At 39.5% G+C, this 23,050-nt stretch overlaps 1 protein-coding gene across 5 annotated transcripts; it reads right to left on the reverse strand.

Moving 5' to 3' along the window:
* Positions 1 to 1,328: 1,328 nt before the first annotated feature.
* On the reverse strand, positions 1,329 to 17,581 carry LOC106909962 (basic helix-loop-helix ARNT-like protein 1). 5 transcript variants are annotated; one of them, XM_088003155.1, is made up of 18 exons: positions 17,526 to 17,581; positions 16,821 to 16,931; positions 9,731 to 9,845; positions 9,553 to 9,591; positions 9,435 to 9,476; positions 9,115 to 9,272; positions 8,956 to 9,038; positions 7,418 to 7,510; positions 6,811 to 6,928; positions 6,576 to 6,725; positions 5,276 to 5,513; positions 4,715 to 4,821; positions 4,445 to 4,595; positions 4,308 to 4,363; positions 4,012 to 4,126; positions 2,853 to 2,931; positions 2,662 to 2,764; positions 1,329 to 2,055 (listed from the first exon to the last, which is right to left on the reverse strand). In XM_088003155.1, exons 2-18 carry the CDS (start codon positions 16,861 to 16,863, stop codon positions 1,907 to 1,909), a joined length of 1,839 nt encoding a protein of 612 aa, XP_087859281.1. In that variant the 5' UTR covers positions 16,864 to 16,931; positions 17,526 to 17,581; the 3' UTR covers positions 1,329 to 1,906. The 5 variants fall into 5 exon arrangements, with proteins under 5 accessions (XP_087859281.1, XP_087859279.1, XP_087859278.1 ...); XM_088003153.1 differs by lacking the exon at positions 17,526 to 17,581 and having other exon boundaries at positions 9,749 to 9,845; positions 16,821 to 17,407; XM_088003152.1 differs by lacking the exon at positions 17,526 to 17,581 and having other exon boundaries at positions 16,821 to 17,406.
* Between the last annotated feature and the right edge of the window lie 5,469 nt (positions 17,582 to 23,050).

Here is a 23,050-nt window from a genome sequence, read left to right on the forward strand (position 1 = left end):
GAAATTCCTAGTAATCCTCTAAAATTAATGCCACTGAAGTATTTTAAATTTGATTATAACTTCTAATTAGTAAAATATGACACTTTTTTCACCCTGTAGGTTTAAGCATAACATGACACAACAAGCTTGCTATGTAAGCTAGCTATTTGCTAGCTAGCTTAACCACCATGGGATTCAACTTACACCTCAACTGGTTGTTTTGGGAGTGATGTCACATAAAAGCATTTTCTGCACAACCATCACAAATGTAAACGTGGAGTTTGCTAAGCTTTTCTCGAACCTTTACTGAAGCCCTGTGTTTTGGTGAGACAAAGACAATGCCAAAGTCTTTGTTACAAAATGAAGAGTGAACATGTGGAAGAGCGCCTCAGGCCAGGTGTTGAATATGGTGGAGGATCTGGGCTGCTGTGGGTCAGATTCTCTTCCCAAAGTCCAGAGAACACTGAAAAGATGCTGTCAAGCCGTACTCTCCATTATCCAGGTATGTATGCTGCTTCTGATGTGCTTCCATTGTGGAATAGTCCATGTCTATTGGGAATAAGTGTGTGCCATTCACAGTGTGTCTGTATCAGGATTGGGATGTTATTCTTTGCGCTTACGTCACTGTCTCATTTTCAGTTTGTTTTCTTTAGGCTTTATGTGTGCTCCTGAATGTTTAGATAATTATAACAACTAAATGATTAGCTGAATCAATCAGTAAGTTGGACATGCCATCAGTTTCACTTTCAGTTTCAAGTATCAAGACGTCTGCATAGCACAGCACACAATATGGAGTGGCATAAAAAGGGTTAATGTAACAGATTTGTGAGCCATAGTTGGATCATTTTTGTAGCAATAGTGGACATGTATATGTATTTATATGTGGGGTTTTGTGAACTGTGTCAGTAATGTGGCAAAATCTTCCGACATGCCCAAAAAAATTTGTAGTAGCCAGTTTGTGTATGGTACAGTGTCAAGTGCGTAGTAAGGATGTGTGTCCAACCTGATCAGTGAGAGAAAAAAAAGTATGGAAAAGAAAATTGATAAAAAGCGGCAGAATATTTTCCTACAAGCAAGACAGATATACAAAATAACCTCAACCCTAGTCAATTGGGTTCGTACCCACAAGTGACTGTCCTGTGCTAATAACGTTGGGGTTTATTGTGATGCTTTATTGTTACTCATTTTAGAATAACAACAAAATTAGTTTCAGAATTTTTATGTATAACTAAAACTAAACCACATGTGGGTGATTGAGTCTGTCTTTTTAAACACCAAAATCTAGGGGAGCTAGAAGGATAAATATTCTTATTTCAACAATCTCTGAACACAAGTTTGCACAAAACACCTCCTTTTAGAACTTTTACTTGACAGTTGTTTTGCAAATAGGGCTTCAAAAATGCAAATAAAAACAACAACAAAAGAAAGACAATCATCCATGTAATGGAAAACATGACCGTTTTCACCGTGTACCAGTGGATACACGACTGTTCAAAGTTTGAGGAGTTTCTATAGCAGCACTCAATTTGTCAAGAGTCTCGTTCTTCTTCTTCCACCTTGGTAACTGATGGCAGCAGAGCAAATACTTTGTTCCTTTAGTTTTCTGTAGAATGTGTTGGTCTAGACCCCCCTTAGGTGCTAACGTCTCGCTGAGGAAGACTCTGCCTCACCACTGGCTCCAGGGGCACTTTACCCTCAACATGCTTCAAGCAAGAACCAAGAAACCAACAAGACGATCAGTCACAAAATTCTGTTCTCAAGTAAGACATGTTGCAACCTTTAGGACAAGTCCAGCACCTTTACTTGGTTGAGGATAGGTAAGTCTTCAGATAACAGTTTGTTAAACGGTTCACAGGTTCGTGGCATTTGGCAGAAAAAAAAAAGGGCACAAGAACTTTAGAGCGGGTGCTGAGAGTCCAAGCTCCCTCTAGAAAGGCCAGTGTAAATCCTCAAAGTCCCCTGATTGGCTCATGTTCACGTCCGTCTCCAGCAGGCTCATGATGACCGCCATGGCTGCCTCGTCGCTGCTGAAGCTACTGAGCCCTGGGACATCCAGGTCCAGCTGGGACGGCTCACCTGGGGGACAGCGAACAGGGATGAACTTCAGGAACTCTCATCGAAAACTTTCAGCAATGCTGAGGGCTTTGTTTTCAAGGCAAGTTATTGTCCCTGAATCCTGTCTTGTTTACTTGTAAGCAGGTACTTGTATGCTTTATTGGGTTTATTTGGGTGCTAATACATAATGTGTTACATTTGAACACAAACTAATACGTCTCAAGTTTCAAATCATGGCTGCCACCCATCTAAACACAATAGTTGCAATAGTAACAATAGTGACAATATTATAATAATAGTAATAATAGTAACAATAGTTACAATACTAATGACAATATTAATAATAACAATAGTTTACTTTCACTTTCAATGGTCTGAATTTTTTAAAATCAGTACTGAACATCTACTGACAAAACTTTGCAGTTGTGTTTAAATGCATACATTGTTGAGAAATAAAATATTAGCTTATACTGCTAATTGTTGCTAGCCTGATTACCTGATTACTTAAAACAGGTCGTTCAAACTATTAAATACCATTTTCCATCCATTGGAGTACCAAACATTGATTTTCACACAATTTTGATGTACTGAAGTTGTGTTTGAAAGTTGCCAACAAACTAAAACTACCTTCACTCTCAGGAGCTCCACTGCTTTTAGCAGCTTCCTTACTGGAATCAGCCTGGGACTGGGAGGTTGAAGAGCTGCCTGCTTCCTCTTCTCTGCTGGGAGTCTGCAAAAGTCAGAGGCACCTTAAAGCTCAAAGTTAAAGCAGAAATACGCTGTGGTTGACGGTCTTTAGTAGCAGTGAGGCAACTTACGCTCCTGCTGGTGAGTGGACATTTCTCCTGGACAGAACCAAATGGACTAGAAGCTCCACTCGATGGGGACGAGTTTGCCCTGTTAAAAATAGACATAAAACTCTGGTGATGTGTGCTTAAGGTATTCATACCTTGAAGGTCTAGGGCTGCTTGACTGGGGACCAAAATTGCAACATTTCTTACATTTTCAGTGCGGTTCACTTTCACACTGCACTATGTCAAACCAACCAAAACAATTGAAAAACCTGTTCTCCTCCTCGCCTGTGGTGGCGCTGCACTAAGAACCGTGGAAGGCAATGACACAAGTATATTTTGGAACACTTTCTAAAAGTATATATATTTTTTTGAAATATACTTTAAGTTCTAATTAAAAATATTATTAAAATTATACTTTGGATAATCCTCTAAAAATTACACTTTGCATATATTTGCAAAAATTTATATTTTTAATGTACATTCAAAGTGTACAAAGGATACCTTTATTTGTTCCAAAAACACATGTGATAGTACACTTAGTACACTTCAAACTGTGATTTTCTACAATTTATTTACAATTAAAATACACTAAGCACAAAATTCATTGTTCCAAAATAACATACTTCAATCATACTGATGATTAGTCTGGCTTCAACCATGCTCGAATATGCTAAAACTTTATATTCATACTATATTTATTTTTCACAAGGGAACTATCATGAGCCATTTCTCCCACTAGTTTTAGACTCGTGCATTTGTTTTCATTGTATTTACCCAGAATGCCCTGCGCTATAGTCCGCTTCCTGCTTTTGGAGCAGTCTGGTGCATTTGAACGGCACCAGATTTCACTTCAACCGAACCAAGACTGAGGTTTGTAGGCGGCGGATCAGATTTTGCTTTTTTTGGTCCACATCAGAGTTTGATTACGTATTCAGACTTCCTCAAGCACACAAACAACCAGACTGGAGTTCGATTAAAGCAGACTAAACATGGCTGGTGTGAATGCACCCTAAATCTGCCTTTCATGTGATTTTCTGTCACAACAGCCTTCATGTCTTTCTACATGGCTTATTGCTTATTTGTATGACTTGTTTGGACTTTTTTAATGGTACCATCCAATTATTCATGCTAGTTTTAAAAATATTAGCATTATTTCTCACATATCATACCAAATGCGTTTTACCTGTATGTGTCGCTCAGTTCGTTTGCGATCTGGGTCCCTATGCTGCCTGCGTAGATCATGGTGCCCACACCAGTGGAGAGGCCAGGAATCTCCGGGATTTGCTGTGCTTCTTCTGCTAAAGCAAAGCCTCAAAGAATTAAGTATTCATTTCCCTGGAATATTTTCACTTAATTTTATGAGGCATATCTATTCAAAGCTTCCTGCTTTTGGGAAGGGATGGAAAAACTATACATTCAAGTGTGAAAGGCAAGATCAAGAAAACATCTTGATTTTACAGTTTTGAATGAAAACCTCACCCTGAGTCGATTTCGAGCTGCCAGCCTCGTTTTCGTCTTTTGTGTGACCAGGCCCCCTGTTGGTGCAGAGCAGCATTGCAGCTTGCAGATATAATACATGAAACACGAACCCAATCTGAGCGGGGAAACACACTTACGAGATAACTCTGTTCGAAGAGACGATGAACTCGACTTCTTTGGTCCACGGATTGGTGAAGCTAAACCACTGGCTTTGGAGTGTAACATAGGGGCCGTGTTTTGTTTTGAACTTGTAGCACTGGGTCTCAATCTTCTCTTTGCTTCGAAGAACTGCACAAGACATTGGACTTCATCAAAAAGAACTTCTAAGGACTTCTAAATGATGCGTGAAAACCTTCTTCCAGGTGTTGAAAGTTGGGGATTTCTACGATTACAGTTTGCTCCATCACCTTGCCGGTGCTTCCCCGCCATGTGCTGCAGGTCGTCCTGGTGGAAGTACTCGTAACAGGAGGTGCCAAGAACTTCCTGCGGCAAATAACCAATGACTGTCGTGGCTCTGTGTAGGAAACAGAAGGAGTGGAATTTAACTATTCAGGCATTCTCTGTCTTTCCTACAACCACCCAAGATTGTGTCCAATAAAATGCATTCTAGCAAAAGCTGAACAGCAGCCTCAACATTTCACACCAGAAATTGGACAAACTTGAATCACTTTACATTATTGGTGTTGTGTAATTACTTCCCAAAAAAGTGAGAAGAGATTGTCATGTGATGCCATCAAGACGCACAGCTTCTTCTGAGAAACAACGGCAAAGACAGAAAGGATTATCTCCACTGACAGAGGAATCGACGCCACAACAAGCCTCTGCCATTCCTTTCTCAGCTGAACCGTGGCTTCAGAGCAAACCCGTAACCGACGGCGAGGGTGGTGGTGGTGAAGGGGTTTGTAGGGGATGGGGGGGAGGACAAGATCAATGGTGCGGATGGACGTAGTTAGAAAGTGGAAACTCACTGTTGATCTACAAAAGTGAACTTGCCGTCGATTGCACAGCGGGTTACGAACTCGGTGGCCTTGACGTTCACGTCGTTAGGGGGCTGGTGGGAGACGTGGGGGTGGAGGCGGCACACCGTCACCAGGCAGTTCAGGCTGGGCGTCTCCTTGTCGGCGGCGTCGCCCTCCGGGTCCAGCTGGCCGCTCGGCCAGGTCCGCATGTATCCGGTGCAGTGGAGGGTGCAGTACCTGTAGGGCTCTGTGGGCAGAAACAACGCGTGAGGTGACAACGCTCGACGTGTTTTAGTGGGAGTTTATGTTTGTTTGTTGGAGAAAGTTAGTGTTTAAGCAGCATCAAAAAAAGGAACAGAGATGCTTAAAGCAGGGTTAGGTTGGTTGGTAAGTAACCTCAGAGAGTTTGAACACCTGGTGGAGGCTGAGAAGGAGTTAGTGGAAGTTCACCTTTCAGGAGGACAACAACCTGAACCACACAGGAAGATTAATTAAAGCAAGAAATGTTAAAGAAAATAATAATAATAAAAAATATCAAAAAATGAAGATGGAAAGAAGAAAAAATGAACTCGAACCCACATATGTTAAACAATTACATTTTTGTCTTTGTCCTAGATCCGTTTTAATTTGTACCCATTTTTTGTTGTTTTTGGTGTTGGTTGTTCTAATATTTAATTGGTTATTTTGTAGATTAATGCCTCTGTTTGCTAGTGTACAATGTTTGTTTTGCATGAACTAATTGGTGAATTGAAAACAAAAAGAATCCTCCACATGTGCAAAGCTGATAGAGACAAAATGCAGCAGTAAAGGCAGTGAAACGTTGTTGTATGAAGGATTGGTGTTGAGTACAGATGCACACAACATTTTAAGCTGTGGTGCAAAATAAAAGCATGAGGCACCTGGAAGGTTACCGATTTCCCAATGTAGTGATCAGGTTGTACCACTAGATGGCGCCAGACCTCGACTCATGTCATTTCAGCAGCTCCTGGACTATTTCACTTGTTTGTTGTTACTCAGACCTACTTTTTGTCTTTTAAATTGTCTCTTTTTATTTTTAGTGAAAAGAGACAAAAAAACATTTTTTTAATATTTAGAGTCACTCACAAAAGTGGAACAAAATAGTTTTGACTGAAGAATATTGGGTTGTTTTTTCCCTTGTTTATGAACTGATGGATCCTATATTTTTATCTAGTTCCTCAAACTTTACTAACTCTTACTTCAGGCAGTTTATGAACATTTAATCCAAATGCAATGCGGTGCAGGCGTGCAGCAGATCAGCCATTTCGGAATCTGACAAACTGGAATTCACCTTTCTTCTTTGAAGCGGCAGGCAGCGAGTGCTTGCCTTCGTGCTTCCCTGTGACCCGACTGTGCTTCATGCGGCAGAAGAAGGATCGCCTGGCTCCGGTGGTCAAGTGGGACGGCCTGGCCGGGGCTTCGGCCTGGACCTGAACCCCCGCTGCACAGAGAAAACCACAAGTTCTGACACAAAGCACCTGATTCCCGTCTGGTTTGCTCTAGTTCGGTTTCGCCTGCAGTCTTACTGGAGGCGTCGACGAGGCACTGCTGGGGGAGCATCTCTGAGGACGAGAGCTGTTCCTTCACCTTGTGGATGTCTTTGGGGTGGATAAAATCGAACAAACTCTGGCCGGTCAGCTCCAACTGGAAGAGAAACGCATGTATTGATGATATTACTGACTTCATTTTGTAAAACTTATGGTGCGAGTAATTCAGCATTTAATCAGTACATATTCAATTTAAAGTACGACAGAGTTTAGGCTTTGTTTTAGTGGTTGAGTGAGTCTAACTCCAAATCAAAGAAATCAAAGATTATTCAGGGTTTGAAACAGATTGTAAAAGTTTGCATGCTCTTTGAATTTTCAAATTTTTCACGCTATAACTACAAACTTCAATATATTTTATTGGGAATTTGTGGGATAGAACAACATAAATTGATGCCAAAACAAGAAAAACTTCTTATGCTATGAATATTTTTTGCATGGTACAGCTGATCACTGCATTTTCATGGGCTCAGTGTAAATTCTCATTTGTGTCAAGACTTTATCAAAATTCTAGTTTTTTTTTTTAGTTTTTTTTTGTAAATCAAGCATAAATACTGACAACAAACTGTGCAGTATAGACTGAACAAACCTTGCTGAAGTTAAGGATCTTGGAGACAGACTCTGAGATGAACAGGATCTTCGCTCGATCGCACCTTACGACTAACAGGAAGCCATCTGCTGCCTTGACATGAAGACACCAAGAACATTGAGAAATAAAAAGCCGGTAAAAAGAAAAAAAAAAAAAGAGGAAGTGGACATGTTGTGGGAAAGTGTAGGCTACAGTTGAGGCATGTGACCGAAGCCATAATCCCAGACTAGGAAGACTGGCTTTAGTAAATCCAAGCTACAACATATGGGCTTCCTGTTCTGAGGAGTGTGAGAACAGATGTATCAAGCTTTTAAAGTTCAAAGGGGGAAACTGCCAATGTTGTAAGACAATGGAAGGGGTATGATGCAAGCGAGGAGAACTTATGGAGTGAGGTACAATGTTGCTGCACCGCCATTGAAAATAATCTGGTTATGGCGAGGGTTTAGGAATATGCAATACATGACTGAAAAAGCAACAACTCATGTCTTGGCTGTTCAACTGAAGACCAAAATTGCAACATTTGTTAAATTTTCAGCTGCTGCGGTTCACTTTCACACTGCACTGTGTCAAACAAACCAAGCCCATTGAAAAACATGTTTACAACCTCACCTGCGGTGGCGCTGCACCAATAAACACAGAAAAAAGCAACACAAAAACTTCTGAAGAAGACACTAAGAGTAACTTCCTTCATTCCAAAATGCAAACAAAAATGAAGTGGCGTCAGATTTTAGCTGTTGTTGGATTTGTCTTTGGCAAAACACAGCAAGATATTTTTCCATTTAGTGTTAGACTCAAGAGTTTGTTTTGGTTGCATATACCCAGAATGCCCTGCTCTTTAGGCTGCTCTCTGGCTTTGGATCGCTTTCCGGTCCGCTTTTCATTCACACATGCTCTCGAAACGCACCAGAGTTCACTTCTATTGAACCTAGACAAGAGTTTGCTTCTCCACATCAAAGATTGTGTAAACATTCAAACCTCCCCAAACAAAGCTAACTTTTTAGGCAAACGAACTAAAGTTTGGCAAACAGGGTTTCTGTGAATGCATCCCAAGTTGCTGTTTTGAAGCTAAGTATAGTTAAACTGAATGTTTTAATAAACTTGCCAGGAGAAAACATCAACTCTGAAAGGAACAGAACAAATTTTGGCTTTAAAATTTCTGATGAAAAATTGATAGTTGTAATGGAGCAATGTAACTTGGACAGAGAAAACCAAAGTGCAGATATCTGGACATAACAAACACAAACTCCTAATAACAACTATCAAACACAGTGGTGGAGGGTTGGTGATGTGTGTTTGTTTAAACTAAAGTAGTTTATAGGCTGTTAGTCAAAAATGAACTAAGCAGTTTTCAAAAATATTCCAAAAGTAAGTGAAAGGCCCATTGCTTAAGTGGAGTCATTCAAGGGGAAGCTGATCTCACGTTATCTAGTTACCTAGTTTTAAGAGCTAAGAAGTGGGTGACTTCATGTGCTGTCCTTGTAAATTGCACCAAGACTTTCCAATAATCAAATCAAACTATTTAGCTTTTAGAACTTTACCTTGAGCAGAAGGTGCCGAAGGTCATCCTGAGGCAGGATGGAAGGCTTGTGCTTGGCATCGGCAAAGGCACCGCTCGACCCAGCTGAAACCAAAGAGAATCCACTATTAGACCATCTTTACCGACATTTTAAACAGCAGTGCGAACTGTTATGAAGTACCTTTGAGGGCTTTCAGGTGTTGTACAGCTTTCCGAAGAACAGTTAGCTTGTCAAGTTTTCTTGCCATGGGCTGGCACGCAGGAATCATGGCGGAAAGCTCGTCAATGAGGTTGTTCATTTTGTCCCTCCGTCGTTTTTCAATCTGTCGGTGAGGCTCCCTGTAGGTACATATTTCCATCATTACTATCTAAATTTTGATGATTGTAAAATAAAGTGATAAATTCAGTGAAGAACCGATTAAGCTCATAGAACTCATTGAAGAGCCATTGACGTCAAAAGTTCCTTAACTACTCAGATGATCCACATGAATAGAGATTTACCTGAAGCATTTCATTTTGACTTGCTGATCCTCTCCCTCAGATCTACAAATGAAATGATCAAAATCAAACTTGATGTATCATCCATAATCAACATATATAACCTGAAGGCTGTGTGTACCTGCTGAGGTCATCCTCTAAGTTGAAGTTGAGGCTTTGCCTGTGAGATCAGAGACAATGTGAGTCATTTAATACTCCACAGAGACAATTTGTCCATTGGACAGTGTCACGTTTATGATACTACATAGGAGTAAAATGACACCAAGGTTGTTATTGCCATAGACAACACCCGCTCTTACTGTACACGGGTGTCTGACCTCTCCTCCACCTCCCCTTTCCGTTTCCTTGGCAGCTCGACAGATGGCATCGTGGATCCTGCTTGGATTGGGCCCTCCTCCTCTTCTGCAGCTCGATCTAATATGTGAGGACAAGCAGGACACGGATGTAGCTGCAAGTGAACACTGCAGTCTGGAGCCCAAAAAGGGCCCAGGCTGTGACATGGTATCAGGGTAACAGCAGGATGCAAAACGCAAATAGAGACAGTTGGGAATTTTGGGCAATAGTCTGATGGAAGATCTTGTGTTTGACATTCATTGGGAAAAAACTTTTCCGGTATCACATATTTAAACATTGTTGTGTCCTACTAACCATAGCGGTTTCTCATGCCAGCTGACTCTTGGATGTCAAGAAAAACATAAAGCAGAAAAAAATTAGGTACAGTTTTTTGCCTGCTGTGGTTCCTATTGAGGTTTATTCCAGGGTGCTTGAAAGTTAGTTAAGACCAACTGTTCAGTTTGATTTTCCAGTTCACAGGTTTGTAGCGGCTTATGACAGTGTCCCTAAAGACATGCTGTGGGGACTGTTGAGTAAATTGAGATGAGATGCACATATCACTTCTAGAGGATGTCTGGTCTCTAGTTTCCAAAAGCAAAAACTGTATGCTTGTTCAGGGTACAGAGTCAAATTTGTTCCTTCGGCATGTTCTCCACCAGGGCTGACCCTGAAACTGGTGGTGTTACTGGTGTTGACAGACAGGACATCCAGGTCCAAGTGTGGAGAGGAGATGTCCTGGTTTGAGAACTTCTGAGTCTCGTCGTTCAGAGGAAGCAGTAGTGTTACTGTCTTCAAGCAACAGCGCCCTGCAGTTACTAATCTCTTCAATTAAATAAACAACTTAACACATTGTAGTCAGGCAAGTGGCATTCTCCTGGCAACTGCCAAATCCAGACTTGCCCAATGGAGTGCCAAACAGAGAAAGATGATTAACCACTCCAGAGAACTGCTCTAGAATCCACTGGTGGTGTGCTTTGCATTACTAAATCCAATACTTTGAATTTGATGAGGTAAAGCTTGGATGCAACTTTTGGCCATAGAAACCTATACCAACAAGCTGTCCAAGCTCTCCAACTGGACTCACTGCACAGTCCAGTTGTGAAATTGTGATGCTTGAGAGCGTCCCGTTCTGTCATAAACTTGTGTAGAAGCAGATCGAGCCCGAGGGCTGTAAATAATACATCTGTAGCCATGGAAATGATTGGGTGACTCACTACTTTTGAAAATTTAGGGTAAATTGTCTTCGAAAACCCGCTCATGTTTATTACCCATCTCCCTCCAGATGTATTTCACTTAAAAAACACTAACTTCTCAAGAATCCTGCCATTTCCCCTCACCCTTTTACTCTTTTATCCTTCAGCTTCCAGCCACGCTACTTTCTCAAACACTCAAACTTATATGCTTTGCCTCAGTCTTGCTCTGGAGTCATCTGTTTCCAGGCGAACTGTGATGCGCCGACTGAACGCTGCCATTCAAAACCTCGAGCTGTGCAGGTTTGGGCTGTTAAATGGCACGTGTGCGTAAATAAGGTTTGCTCTGTGTCTTGCCTAATCCTTATATAACCGTTGGAACGCTGACCTACTTACAACTCTCGGGTGGACTCTTTAAATTGTGACATCCATTTACAAAAAATCAAACCTGCACGTGAGGAACACTTTATAGTGAGATAGCTGACTGCGACTGACCGACATAGTACCTCGGTTGAATTATTGACTGGATTTTTCATGGTTAATTGTAATTTATTAGGTGAATTAAGAAGATTGCCTTCTTTTTGAGTTTAATCCTCCAGAGAGGAAGCAGAGTGTCCCATCAGACTGTCAGTTCCCAAAACAATGTGTTCTGGAAACAAGATCGTACAATCGACTCATTTGCGCTTAAGAAATAATTTCAGGTCATTCTTAAAATGTACATCAACAAAGTATAACATATTTATTTATATAAATTAAAATTGCCTTAAAATTTGTTATGAGAGAACCTTTTTTCCCAGACAATGTTGATATTCTCTAAATTAATCAAATCATATTAACATGAATAATAATTGTCATAATTTAGTTCAAAGATTATAAGCATAAGACTGGACCCACTGGACTGTTAGCTAGTAGCTACCATCAAAGCGACCTGTGGTGGACTCATCACGGACAAAAAAAACACCTTTATTTTTACAATAATCACGTTTTATGAAAATAACTAAAAGTGTTATTGGACCGATACTATATACCATGTGCTCATGAAAAACTACTTCATTAACCTATCTTTCCTTAGGGTTAGGGTTGTTGTACATAAATTTACTTGATTATTTTTTTCAGAAGCAGTCTTACGGTTAAGTCGACTTTCTTTATTTCTTGTTATTCCCCTTAAATCATATTCTATTTTTATGATTACATTGTCACACAAAAAGGAAAAAGCAATAAAAACATACCCTTCCTGGAAATATTTCTTTTCACATGAGTGCAAATTAGCTCATGGTACAGATCGTGCTTTCAGGACAGATTTTGCAGTAACAACTACACGCATACACACACAGACACATGTTTGCGTGGCTATCTTTGTGGGGACTTTCCATTGACTTCCATTCATTTCTACAGCCTAAGCCTTACCTTTACCCTTTCCTAACCCTAACCAAAACTCAATTCACACCTTAGTCCTAACTCTGACCCCTGGCCCAAAACCAGGGTTTCCCCTTGTGGGGACCAGGTGTCGGTCCCCACAAGTGTCCCCACAACATAGGTCCCCCAACATAGTATGTGTCAGGAAAATCGTCCCCACAAGGTATTACAAACAAACGCACGCACACACACGCCCACGCCCACACACACACACACACCCACAGAACCTCGTAAAAGCGAACATGAGGTCAGTGCAACCCGATAGACATCACACACGGTAAACAGCTTGCGGAGTTCAATTGAGGCTGTCTCTTAAGAGCATGGGAGGGCTAAGTAATTGCTTCAGAGCAGCAATCTGAATAAAAATGGATTAATTATGAACTAAACATAAAATAAATTACTTTGAGATGTCATAGTGACCCCTCTCTGGCTCAAATGACACCTGGAAGTACACAGGAAGATTTAAACCAGCAGCGGGGAAAAAACTGAATTTCACTGACATATTTTCTTTAATCTTTCCGGTGCCGTTTAGTGGGTCACTGATGCACTAGTGGAAACACCAGCTCTCTCCTCCACCCAACATGAATCTGTGCAGCTGATCCAGCACAGCACACTGCGTCCTTCATCAGGTGGTTTTACCACCTTTATGTCATTCAGCTAAGGCTCTGTTGAAGGTTTCGTGCTTTGAACGAACATATATGGGCAACACTGAGTCACTCCAGCGGTGACAGGAGCACTGTGGAGAGGCCAGGCCTGCAGGGCGCCATGGTGACGACATACAGGAGGGGAGCGACGGGATGAGGCGGAAGCACGATTTTCGGTTTAATTCCACTTGAATACCTTGAGAGAATTTGTTGGTGGACAATAAACGACCTGATTTGGGTTTAAATGATGCACAGAGGAGTTAAAAATCCCTTTTTAACACAATGCAGCAACTCACTTTAGAATCAAAAGACCTTGGAAAATTGTCTAAGCTGCTTGACAACTGCCTGCACATGTCTTTAACTCACTTATTTATGCTAATTCACAAACAAACTTGCATAAGGTCCCTGCAGATAAAGAGACCCAGTCATGGGTAGAAATAGTCTCCAGTTTAGGAAGCTGTAAAATTATAACAGCTATAGCTTCAAGCACACAGCCAAGCTACAGCAGAAATACAGAAAATGGTAGCTTAATATTGTAGTACTTTGTAGTCAGGCATTTTTTTGGATTTTGAATGCTTGTTTTCCCATTTTCTGTCCACAAAGTGATCATGATCTTTACAGAAAGTGCTTGGAAATGAATAAAATAAGCAAGAAGAGGACAAAAACTGTTTCAGGTCTAAAGGACATTATTTACACCAGAACATTATGTGATTCCTCCATTCTAAGAAATCATAAAAAATGTTAACTTACGGTGAATTTATCATTTGTTCTTAATTAATACTTTACATCAAACCCATATAATGGGCCAGCAGCTATGAGTCCATTCAATTGTCATGCCAATTTTGACTGAAATTTTAACATGTTGCAAAAAAGAAAATGTGAATCAGGCATGTTTCCTTATAGTAGTTTGGAGAGAAATCAACCAAGCTACATAAAGCGTTATTTTGACACTACGTGTGGCTGTTATAAACCTCAAGCTGTGCAGGCTTGGACTGTTACATGGCATGTGTGTGTAAATAAGGCATCAGAACTTATTCAGCAAATGTGTTTCAACCTTCAACACGATGCTTCAAATGTGCATGAGAAAACGTGAATATAAGCACAGTTAAAAAGGGTTACACTTACTTTTTACAGTATAATCACACACTAAAAATTTGTAAAAAAAATCAGCCCTTTAATTTGACGATGGAGAAAAAAAAACATTGGATGCTTTCTACATATGACCTCATTTTTTCCCCTCAATTATTTGGTCGTAAATGTATTCATAGTCCGTGAACTTTTTCACGTTGCATATTAAAATCTTAAAAGTCTTCTTCGTTAAAAAAAAAAAAACACATTTAAGTCCACGTGACATGTGAAAGGTTCTCTTGGTTGAAGAATTCTGCGAGGCATTATACACAGGAAGTGCTAAGCATGAAACAATAAGCAGCGTTCTGTCATGGAGGTAGTGTAGATGTTGAATGCTTTCTTTCATTTATGCGTTGCTGACGTATTTAGCCTGATGTTTGATTATTAGTAATTTAAGATAACCAATAAACTAATAGGCTCTCTGCGTTTAGATAACCTTTAGATATTTGGCACTTAGCTTGCAGCTCAAACCAGTTTGATCAGCCAGTAGTTGAGTCTGCTTTGTTTCCTAGTAATTAAGTTTTTTCTGTTTAACAATTTGTTTGAGTTCTTGTCAAGTTGTTGTTAAGGCTTAAGAAATTGTTGGGTATTTTTTGGCATTTTGCTATAAATAAAACACACGTTCTAATTTGAAATTATCACCATTTCCTAATGCCAAATCTGTCTAATCTTTATTATTCCTGAATAATAAATTGACAAACGTTTGATAATATTAAGGTTGAAGGATTCCATGTAAAATGAGTGACAAAAGCAGCCAAAGTTGTTGTTTTTTTTGCTCTATTCAGACAGAAAATGGGCAAAAAGAGATAAAAAATACATCAAATGCCCCAAAATTAGGAATCAAACCCTGGACGGCTGGATTGAAGAATAATAGCTTCTACAAATTCAACAAGTTTAAAGTTATTTTTTTTGAAAACAACAAAAAATATGGATCAAGACTGAGATTTAGCTGACTTTTACACTCACTTCTGTTAAGAAAAACAAGGTTCTGGTGAAACATCAGGAAGAGTTTGAGTTATTCTTAGAGCTGCTATCTATGCGTCCAGGAACTGAGGCAGCAATTCCAGAGCCAGGTCTGTTTTAAGGTCATTGTAAACATGCTGCGAGACTCGGATGACTCATTATTCTCCAGCCCAGTTTGAGGTCATGATTTGATATCCGTGATGCCGGGAGCTGCTTTTGCACGACATGCAAGACTATTACGGAAACTAACACCAGTGAACCTAATTTATGCACAGGATACAAGCAAATTATAACTTTGGCAATCCGCTGTATATATTCACAGTTTAATTGCGGGTGAAGTTTCAATGCTTGAACAAGGATATGTAGGGGAAATGCACCTGAAAATGTTAAGTTAAATTATACTTAAGTAAAATATTAAAAATAAGCACAGTGTTTTTAGGCACTAGTTTCCTAAAAACACTGCTTTACACAGCTATTGGACAAGACACAGGAAGGAGAGAGAAATGGAAAACATGGAGCAAACGGGATCAATCCCAAGACAACCCTGTTAAAGACAACAGCCCATATGCACATGAAAAAAACAACCATACAGGCTTTTTTTTTGTCCAAGACAGACAAGGAGTTCAGCTTATTTAATTATTTTTGTCTATTTAAATCTTAATTTGCAGACATTTGAGTTGTTCTGTCATAAATGTAGGGTAGGCAGAACGTTTTCAACTTACAACTATTTATTTCTAATATGCCTGAAATAAACAAAACTCAACCAAACTTAATTTTTGGAACTGTTCATTTACAAGCACATTCCATTTATTGAGGAAAAGTCCATGTATTTTAATGCCAGGCTTCATTTAAACACTGCTGTTGAGTTTTGATATGACTTATACCGAATTGAGTTTTGAGTTGTCAGAACGTCACGTATAAATTTATCAAAACCCATTTTCAAGGGACATTCCTATGCCTGGAAGTATTGTGGGACTTTCTTCAGTCTTTTCATGCTTCACATTCCTGCACTCTTCCCTGAGCTGATTCAGCGGCTCTCGGCCACCGCAGGAACCAAGCTGCCTCCCCCTGCTGCATGGTGAAGGCAGCGCTGCTCTACTGATCTACTGACCCACTTTCGGGAGGAAGCCTGAAAGAGAAACAGTATCTCGTGGAAACACGTGACGCAGAGTAGCTAAGCTCTTGTTGGGGCAGTTCTTGGTGACGGTCGGGTCAAACATGAAGAAAGGCTCACCGCTAGCTTCGAGATAAAGACAGATATATAACAATGATTTAAATTGTAAAACTTGGGAGGTGCTATAAATTTCGTCATAGCGGTGTTGACGTGGTTGTTGCTGGAGCGTTGCCTGGTGAAGAGCCAACAAAGGCGCTTCATGCGCGTGCTTGCCGTTGGTCGGACATTGAATGAAACAAAGTGCGTGGAGCGCGCGACGAGATAACTCAACAATATAGTTCAGCAGTGTTAGTTTCATACGGAAAGCTACTGTGGCTAAACCCTGACATTAAGAGGGACACTAAACCTCACTGACAAGTAGCTGAATTACTCTAAACAATAAAAGAGTCAAAACAGACCTTTTAAATATTATGCATCTCAATTTAAATATGTTTATCGTTAGAAATTGGAAAGAAGGTGAAGCAGTTCAACAAAAATAAATACATAAAACTGTAGCATCAACTCAAAGTAAAGTACTGACAACCAGAGCATAAGGGCTAACCTGCCGGTTTGTCCGCCGTGCTGTCGGAGCCCCCGGTTGACATGCCTGCGGACTGGAACCGGTGCTCCCGGTGAAGGCTACGGAGAGCCGCCGCGCATGTTGAGACACCAGCTGTTGTGGTGTAATGCATAAAAGAGATGGTGGGAAGGAGGGAGCTTCAGATAGCCGGGGTGTTGTATAATTGACTTCATTTTTTTCAAACCCCCCACCTCCATCACCCTTCTCCTCCTCCTTCTCCTCCTCCTCGCGTAGTTCCTTTTTTTTTCTTTACACAGAACGATGTGAGAGGAGTGGAGAGGAGTGGAGTGGGGTGGGGGTAGAAACGTGAGGGATGTGTGAGAGAGGAACACCCATTTTCAATAGCGGACGGGGAAAGGAGGAGAGAGTTCACGCTGGTCTTGTCCTCCATTAGCTACCTATATGGTTTATTCAGGTCCATATTCGAAAAAGCTGCAACGTTCTGAGGATATATATTTTTTTCAAATGTAATTTAATAGAGTCAGTCACAGAAAAACGACAAAGTTTCTGCCAGTAGTTATTATTCTATGATTAAGCTGAACAAAATACATCTCTGACTGCAGTTTCGTGTGACAAGTAATCCATTTGAAGGGAAATTAAATGGCCTGACAGGAAGCGTGCAGTGAGCGTGCGGCAGTGCTGATAAATTCATTTTTGATTCATGCCGAATAGAGCCAGGTCACTTACGACAGCGCAGAGGGAAGATTTCCTCTTCCCCTCCCCGTGTAGTAAAACGTTTCGGTGACCTCAATAAGAGCCCCGAGCGCGTCACCCATCTGACGCCGCTGCAAGCTTTCTCGCTTCCTTCCTTTCGGAGCAACGAATGAAGTGATGTCTCACTCTGTTTCTTTTTTCAAATCAATTTTCATCCAAAAAAAATTATATATTATAAATCATGTTTGTTTGTTGTTGTTTTTTTTTTTTTTTGTTTGTTTGTTCTTTTGTTTTTGTCAAACTAAACCATTCCTATACCTGGTCATTTAAGATTGTTAAAATATTTATTTTACTAAATGCCAGTGTAATGACAGAAAGAATTTGTTTCACAATTACAAGTTCGGATACTTTGGAACAATTGACTACGGAAGAGGATTAAGGGCACTGAAAAAAATTGGCTTTTCTTTTTCTCAGAATTTTGACTTTACTCTCAGAAGTGTTTTTTTCTTAGATGATTAAATTCAGAACAATGAGAAAACAAATCTGAATTCTGAAATCCGAATTTCCATGGCCCTAATCCTCTTCTCTGATGAAGCGAAGATATTCACCTGTTTAGACAATGATGTGCTAGGGCACCTTTTTGGTTAGAAATGTGCAATTCAACCTGCTTAATAAAAGAAAAAAATTTAAAGATGCTTGCCGAAGCTACTAAGAGGCTGTCATTTTGTCATTTTTAGAGTGTAAGTCTAGTTCTTTAATATGCTTAAAGGAAGAAGTAGTTACTTCAAAAGCAACATATGGAGCTAGAGTACAGATTACAAATTCACCTGACAGGCATGAGACAATTTTTTTAACGTTTTTAAGTTTTAAGAGCCATAGCAACAGTTTTAATTATTTAATGATAGATTGTAGCATATTTTAACTAAATAGATTCTGAAATAATTACATATATCTTTAACATAATGGATTCAACTTTTAATTCACCATCTACATTTGCAATACTGCACTTAAGTATGTTTCAAACATTGATACATTACTTAATTATTTCACATATAAAATGTTTTTGACAGTCTGTTGGATTATAATAATTTTAGCTTTCAATAGTTTCAATCTAAGATTGTATCCATGCTAGGTAGACTGTAAAAGTAATTTTTTTTCGTCTGTTTGTGTGCTTTAGCAAATCCACAAACACAGTTACACAGGAGTCAAACGTGTTAAAAAGTTTTAATATGGAGTTTTTAGGTCTGTAAATGGGGAAGTACACAAAACAACGTGCATGGCAGCAAATAACAAAGATTAAATAGAAGAGCGTGGTCTGATTTAAACCCTGCTGTGGTCTGGAAGCAATAAAACACAACCTTTGAGCCACAGGAACATTTGGAAGGTTCTGCAGGGGTGGCATTGAATATGAGTACTTTGCAAATTGATTTATTTAGTGTTTTATAGTAAGCCTGATAAACTTAAGGACTTTTTGCTGGAGCATTTAGATTATTTCTTTTGAACAAATTCTAAAACAAATGGTAAACTGATTTTATATAGCAAATTCTAAAATATGAAGAATAATTGGGGGGGGGGTGGCGGGGAAACAAAAGTAGACTATTGTGTGGTTTAGTGAAAGCATTTACTTTGAGGAGTTTTGTAGGACAAAGGATCAGGAATATATATGAGGAGTGATAGGTCATCACTAGTATCGACGATCTTCGGCGCTCACCTACATAGTGTTATTCGAGACCTTTGCACGAGACTTTACGTAAGACAGAAGGCTGCACGTGCCAGCGAGAAACGTGCTGACCTATATATTATATAACTCGAGGGTCACGTGGCGGCGGGAGGCTCATTAACCCATTTATAAAGAGTCTGTGGAGAAAGTGCGGCGATTCCACGCACGCACTTCAGCTGCCCATCAGAACATCAGCGTGGTCAGGTGATACCGAAACAGAGACTTTACAAACATATTCTAATGTTTCAGAGTAGCAATGCTAGGAGTCAATACCAGTATTTCTTATAGGTTGACATATATAATAAATATTTAACTTATATCTAATCTACCTTCGTATTGAAATCATCAACATTAACATGATGATTTATGATTAAGGAGTGAAATGTTCTTTAACTGTCCTCATGACAGAGGAATGTTGCCCAGCAAATATTTCAATGTGGTTATTTAATAACTGATGAAGTAAATGTGAAGAAATTTGACAGTCAGTGTTTAAATATTAGGGAAAACAGCAGCCAACAACTGGAAGACAATGATAACTTACAAGCTCTACAGTGTTCTTCACACTGATTATTGGCCAGGAACAGTCAGCTGCTGTTTTTGAAAAGTTCCTTACATGAAGAGCCTTAGTGGAATTTTCTGTGATTTACTGTGTTTGAAACTCTTTTGAACACAGGGGAGGTTCCCTGAAGGTTACATTCAGCAACTACAGTGTGACCTTTGCGGAATCTTTCAGGAATCTTCTCTCTAAAGTAACTTGAATGTAAGTTAAGCAACATTCATGATGTTTCCCTGTACAAGCCTCCAGGGAATGTTCGAAAGTTTCAAAAATAACCTTCAGGGAAAATTCCTAAATCAGAAAGTATGTTAATTGCAATATTCATTGTTTGATTTCATTGCAGTCTTTAGGTAAAGTTCTTTGACAATTAGCTTCAACATTTACAGGGACATTTAGAGGACATTTCCTAGATGCCCCAAGAATATTAGCTTCAACAGTGTATGACTTTCTGGGCACCTTCAGGGAACATTCCTAAAGGTTTCCAGAAGGCAGCTGCAACACTGATAGAATGATGCTCCCTAAAGGTTCCCTGATACCTTCAACTTTCACAGTGCAAAATCCAAGATGTGATATTTCAGGAACTTCTGAGAAACATTCCATGAAACTTTACTGAAGGTTAGCTTCAATATTTACAGTTGGACCCTTTCTAAACCTTCACAGAATATTCCCCCAAAAGTTCCTGCAGCTTGGGGACCTTTAGGGAACACTCTCCAAAGATACCTGGAGTGGGAAATGTGAATTTTCACACCACACATAACCTCCACAGGGGATACCTAAGACTCTTTAAAGATTAAGTTCCACATTTACAACAGGGTCCTTTGGGTACATTACCTAGAGTTTCACAGAAGATTGGCTTTAAAATTCAGAGTGTAACCTTTTTACTGACTTCAAGGAATTTTAATTGGAGGTTATTGGCGATATTCACAATGTGACACTTTGAGAACCTTCACAAAATGCTCCCTTACTGTCTCTTGAGGTTCCGTGAGAGCCGACATCAAATGTTGTACTTTTTATATTATGACCTTCAAAGAACATTTACTAAAGGTTCCCTGAAGATGAACTACTCCATGATGTGACTCTTTGGGAAGTGTTGAGGAAAAATGAATATTTTTAGTGTTTAATACAGTTAATCTTACGACATGAGAAAAAGGTATATTGAGCATGGTTATTTTGAACAAAATTCTTAATTTAGAATAGGTTTGTGTTAATGATTTAATCTAAAACTATTGATGAGTAAGTTTTCAACTTACAGGAAGGAAAGATGGATAGAGATCAAATGGGAGGTCTGAGTGAGGCATATTGTGTTATCAGAGAAGGACAGGAGGCCATAAAATTAGCATCTGCAGGAAGGCAGTATCACTTGGATGAGCGTGGGAGAGAGAAGTTTGCTCTGTTCACTGAAGATCATCAAAAGTCTTCCAAACTAGCATCTGGGATGGTGTGAAGATTGGTGAAAATACTACAATATAGAATATCTAAAAACACTATCTAATTTGTAAGACATTTTTCTTAGTTATTAACAGCATACTCTGATTGAAAATAGTCCAATCATAGTTTTAGAATTAATCATTTTAGTTAGTGACTAATTCATTCTGAAATTGTAATATCTGTTAGTTTATCAGAATCAAATAGAAAATGTGTGAAAGAAAATGTTTTGTTTAGTATTGGAAAATTGCTCAGGTATACGGTGAAAGGTTCTTGGAAAATGATCGTGTTAATTCTTATACTCAGGATTGATTCTTTCATTTAATAGGTTAGAAAAAGGAATTTCACCTCATTCTGCCCCGCTGACTTTTGTGTTACTTCTGGTTTACAGCAAGAGTGATTCTTTTGAAGTGCTGAATGACAGGAAAACAAATGAGGTTTGTGGAGATAACATTTGCTTCAACTTCCTACAGGATTTTAAGTTTTTCTTTGAGGTATCTGAGTAGGGAGAAGATGGGAAAGATTCCAGATTTCACACTTATCTGTGAAATACCTATCTCTGTTTTTCTCTGCTCAGAAAGTCATAAATCAACAGGAGTTCAGGACAGTTAATGAGGAACTCTGTTCTTGGTTGTTTAGAAAGGGACAGTTGCTCTCTCAGAATTTAACAGGTGTCGAGGGAGGATATAACTTGAAAGAAAGTTTGAGACAGCTTCCAGTTGAACAAGCAGAGATACGCCTTATTTGAATATATTAAAGACAAGAATACGCCTTTACTATAAAAGTTTGTACACAGGAGTAACAAATCAGATTTGCTTTTGCAAATCTCCAGACGTCTTTGCTTTTCTTTCTTTCTTCTTCTTTTCCATTTGTCTCAGGTAAATGAATGTCTGTTTTAGTGTGTTTGAAGTGTCTGTGTTGTTGATGTCATGTCATACTTTAAATAAAAATAATAAACTCTGAAAATGTATGATGTGGAGCGTTGATTGTCATCTCTGTGTGGGTTTTGTTTCCACGCATGGAATCATTGAATCCTGGAGCACAAGAGAATATAACGAGCCAGAAGTTGATGATGTTATTCTCTTAACAGAAGCATGGAGGAAAGTTCCTCAAAGCTTTCCTTGAACATTAAAAGAATGTTCTCTGAAGGTTCCTTGAAGTCCTGCTTTAAACATTCAGTGTTACTCTTTAGGAATTTTGGGGGGATATTTGCCTGAAGGTTCCAGAAGGTAACAATCACAGTATTAAAACCTGGAAACCTTCAGGGAAAAGTCTGTAAAGGTTCTATGAAGTATGAAGTATGTTGTCAACTTTCATAATTTTCACTGGGTGGCATTCAAAGAACCCTCAAGGAACTTTTTTTGAATACTTCCTGGAGATTACCTCTGATATCCACAGTGTGGCCCTGGGGAACCTCCAGGGATTGTTCTCTAAAGGTTCTGTGAGTCAACTTTTACTTCCACAAAATGACCTTCAGAAGACCTTTTATCAGTGTTCAGTGTTCCCTAAAGGTTACTTCCATCTTCATGCGTTTAATTTTCTCCGCAGCTAAACTGAAAATTGGATACCACAGAATAAGACCATGACAACAGGGTCATAACAACAGGGTCGTAGCATAACGGCCCTATCACTTCTTCCTTGAGGTGAGTTTTTGAGTGCGCAAATAACCCGCTTGCTGTTGGCTTTCTGTTGTAACCTGATTTCGTGGTCCAAACCAGAAACCCAGTTTCCTAAATGGGGGTAAGGGATTAAGAGAAACCCGGTTAACTAGATTTGCAGGGTGGGATGGGACAGCGTGAATTCTTGGCCAATTCTTGACATAACATATTGAAGACTCACATGGAGGTCTGCTGCGTT

The sequence above is a fragment of the Poecilia mexicana genome, unplaced genomic scaffold (assembly GCF_051168715.1).
Source record: "Poecilia mexicana isolate PSO_F unplaced genomic scaffold, ASM5116871v1 scaffold_23, whole genome shotgun sequence".
In the NCBI taxonomy this organism is placed as follows: domain Eukaryota; kingdom Metazoa; phylum Chordata; class Actinopteri; order Cyprinodontiformes; family Poeciliidae; genus Poecilia; species Poecilia mexicana.

What these genes read in the sequence shown, in the direction of transcription:
- LOC106909962 (XM_088003152.1), bottom strand. Translation starts at nt 16,950, where the DNA reads ATGCATTACACCACAACAGCTGGTGTCTCAACATGCGCGGCGGCTCTC. An exon ending in CACGGCGGACAAACCGGCAG is followed by an intron (nt 9,846 to 16,820) that starts GTTAGCCCTTAT and finishes CTCACATATTAG; the next exon opens with ATCGAGCTGCAGAAGAGGAG. An exon ending in GTGCCTCGTCGACGCCTCCA is followed by an intron (nt 6,726 to 6,810) that starts GTAAGACTGCAG and finishes TTCTCTGTGCAG; the next exon opens with CGGGGGTTCAGGTCCAGGCC.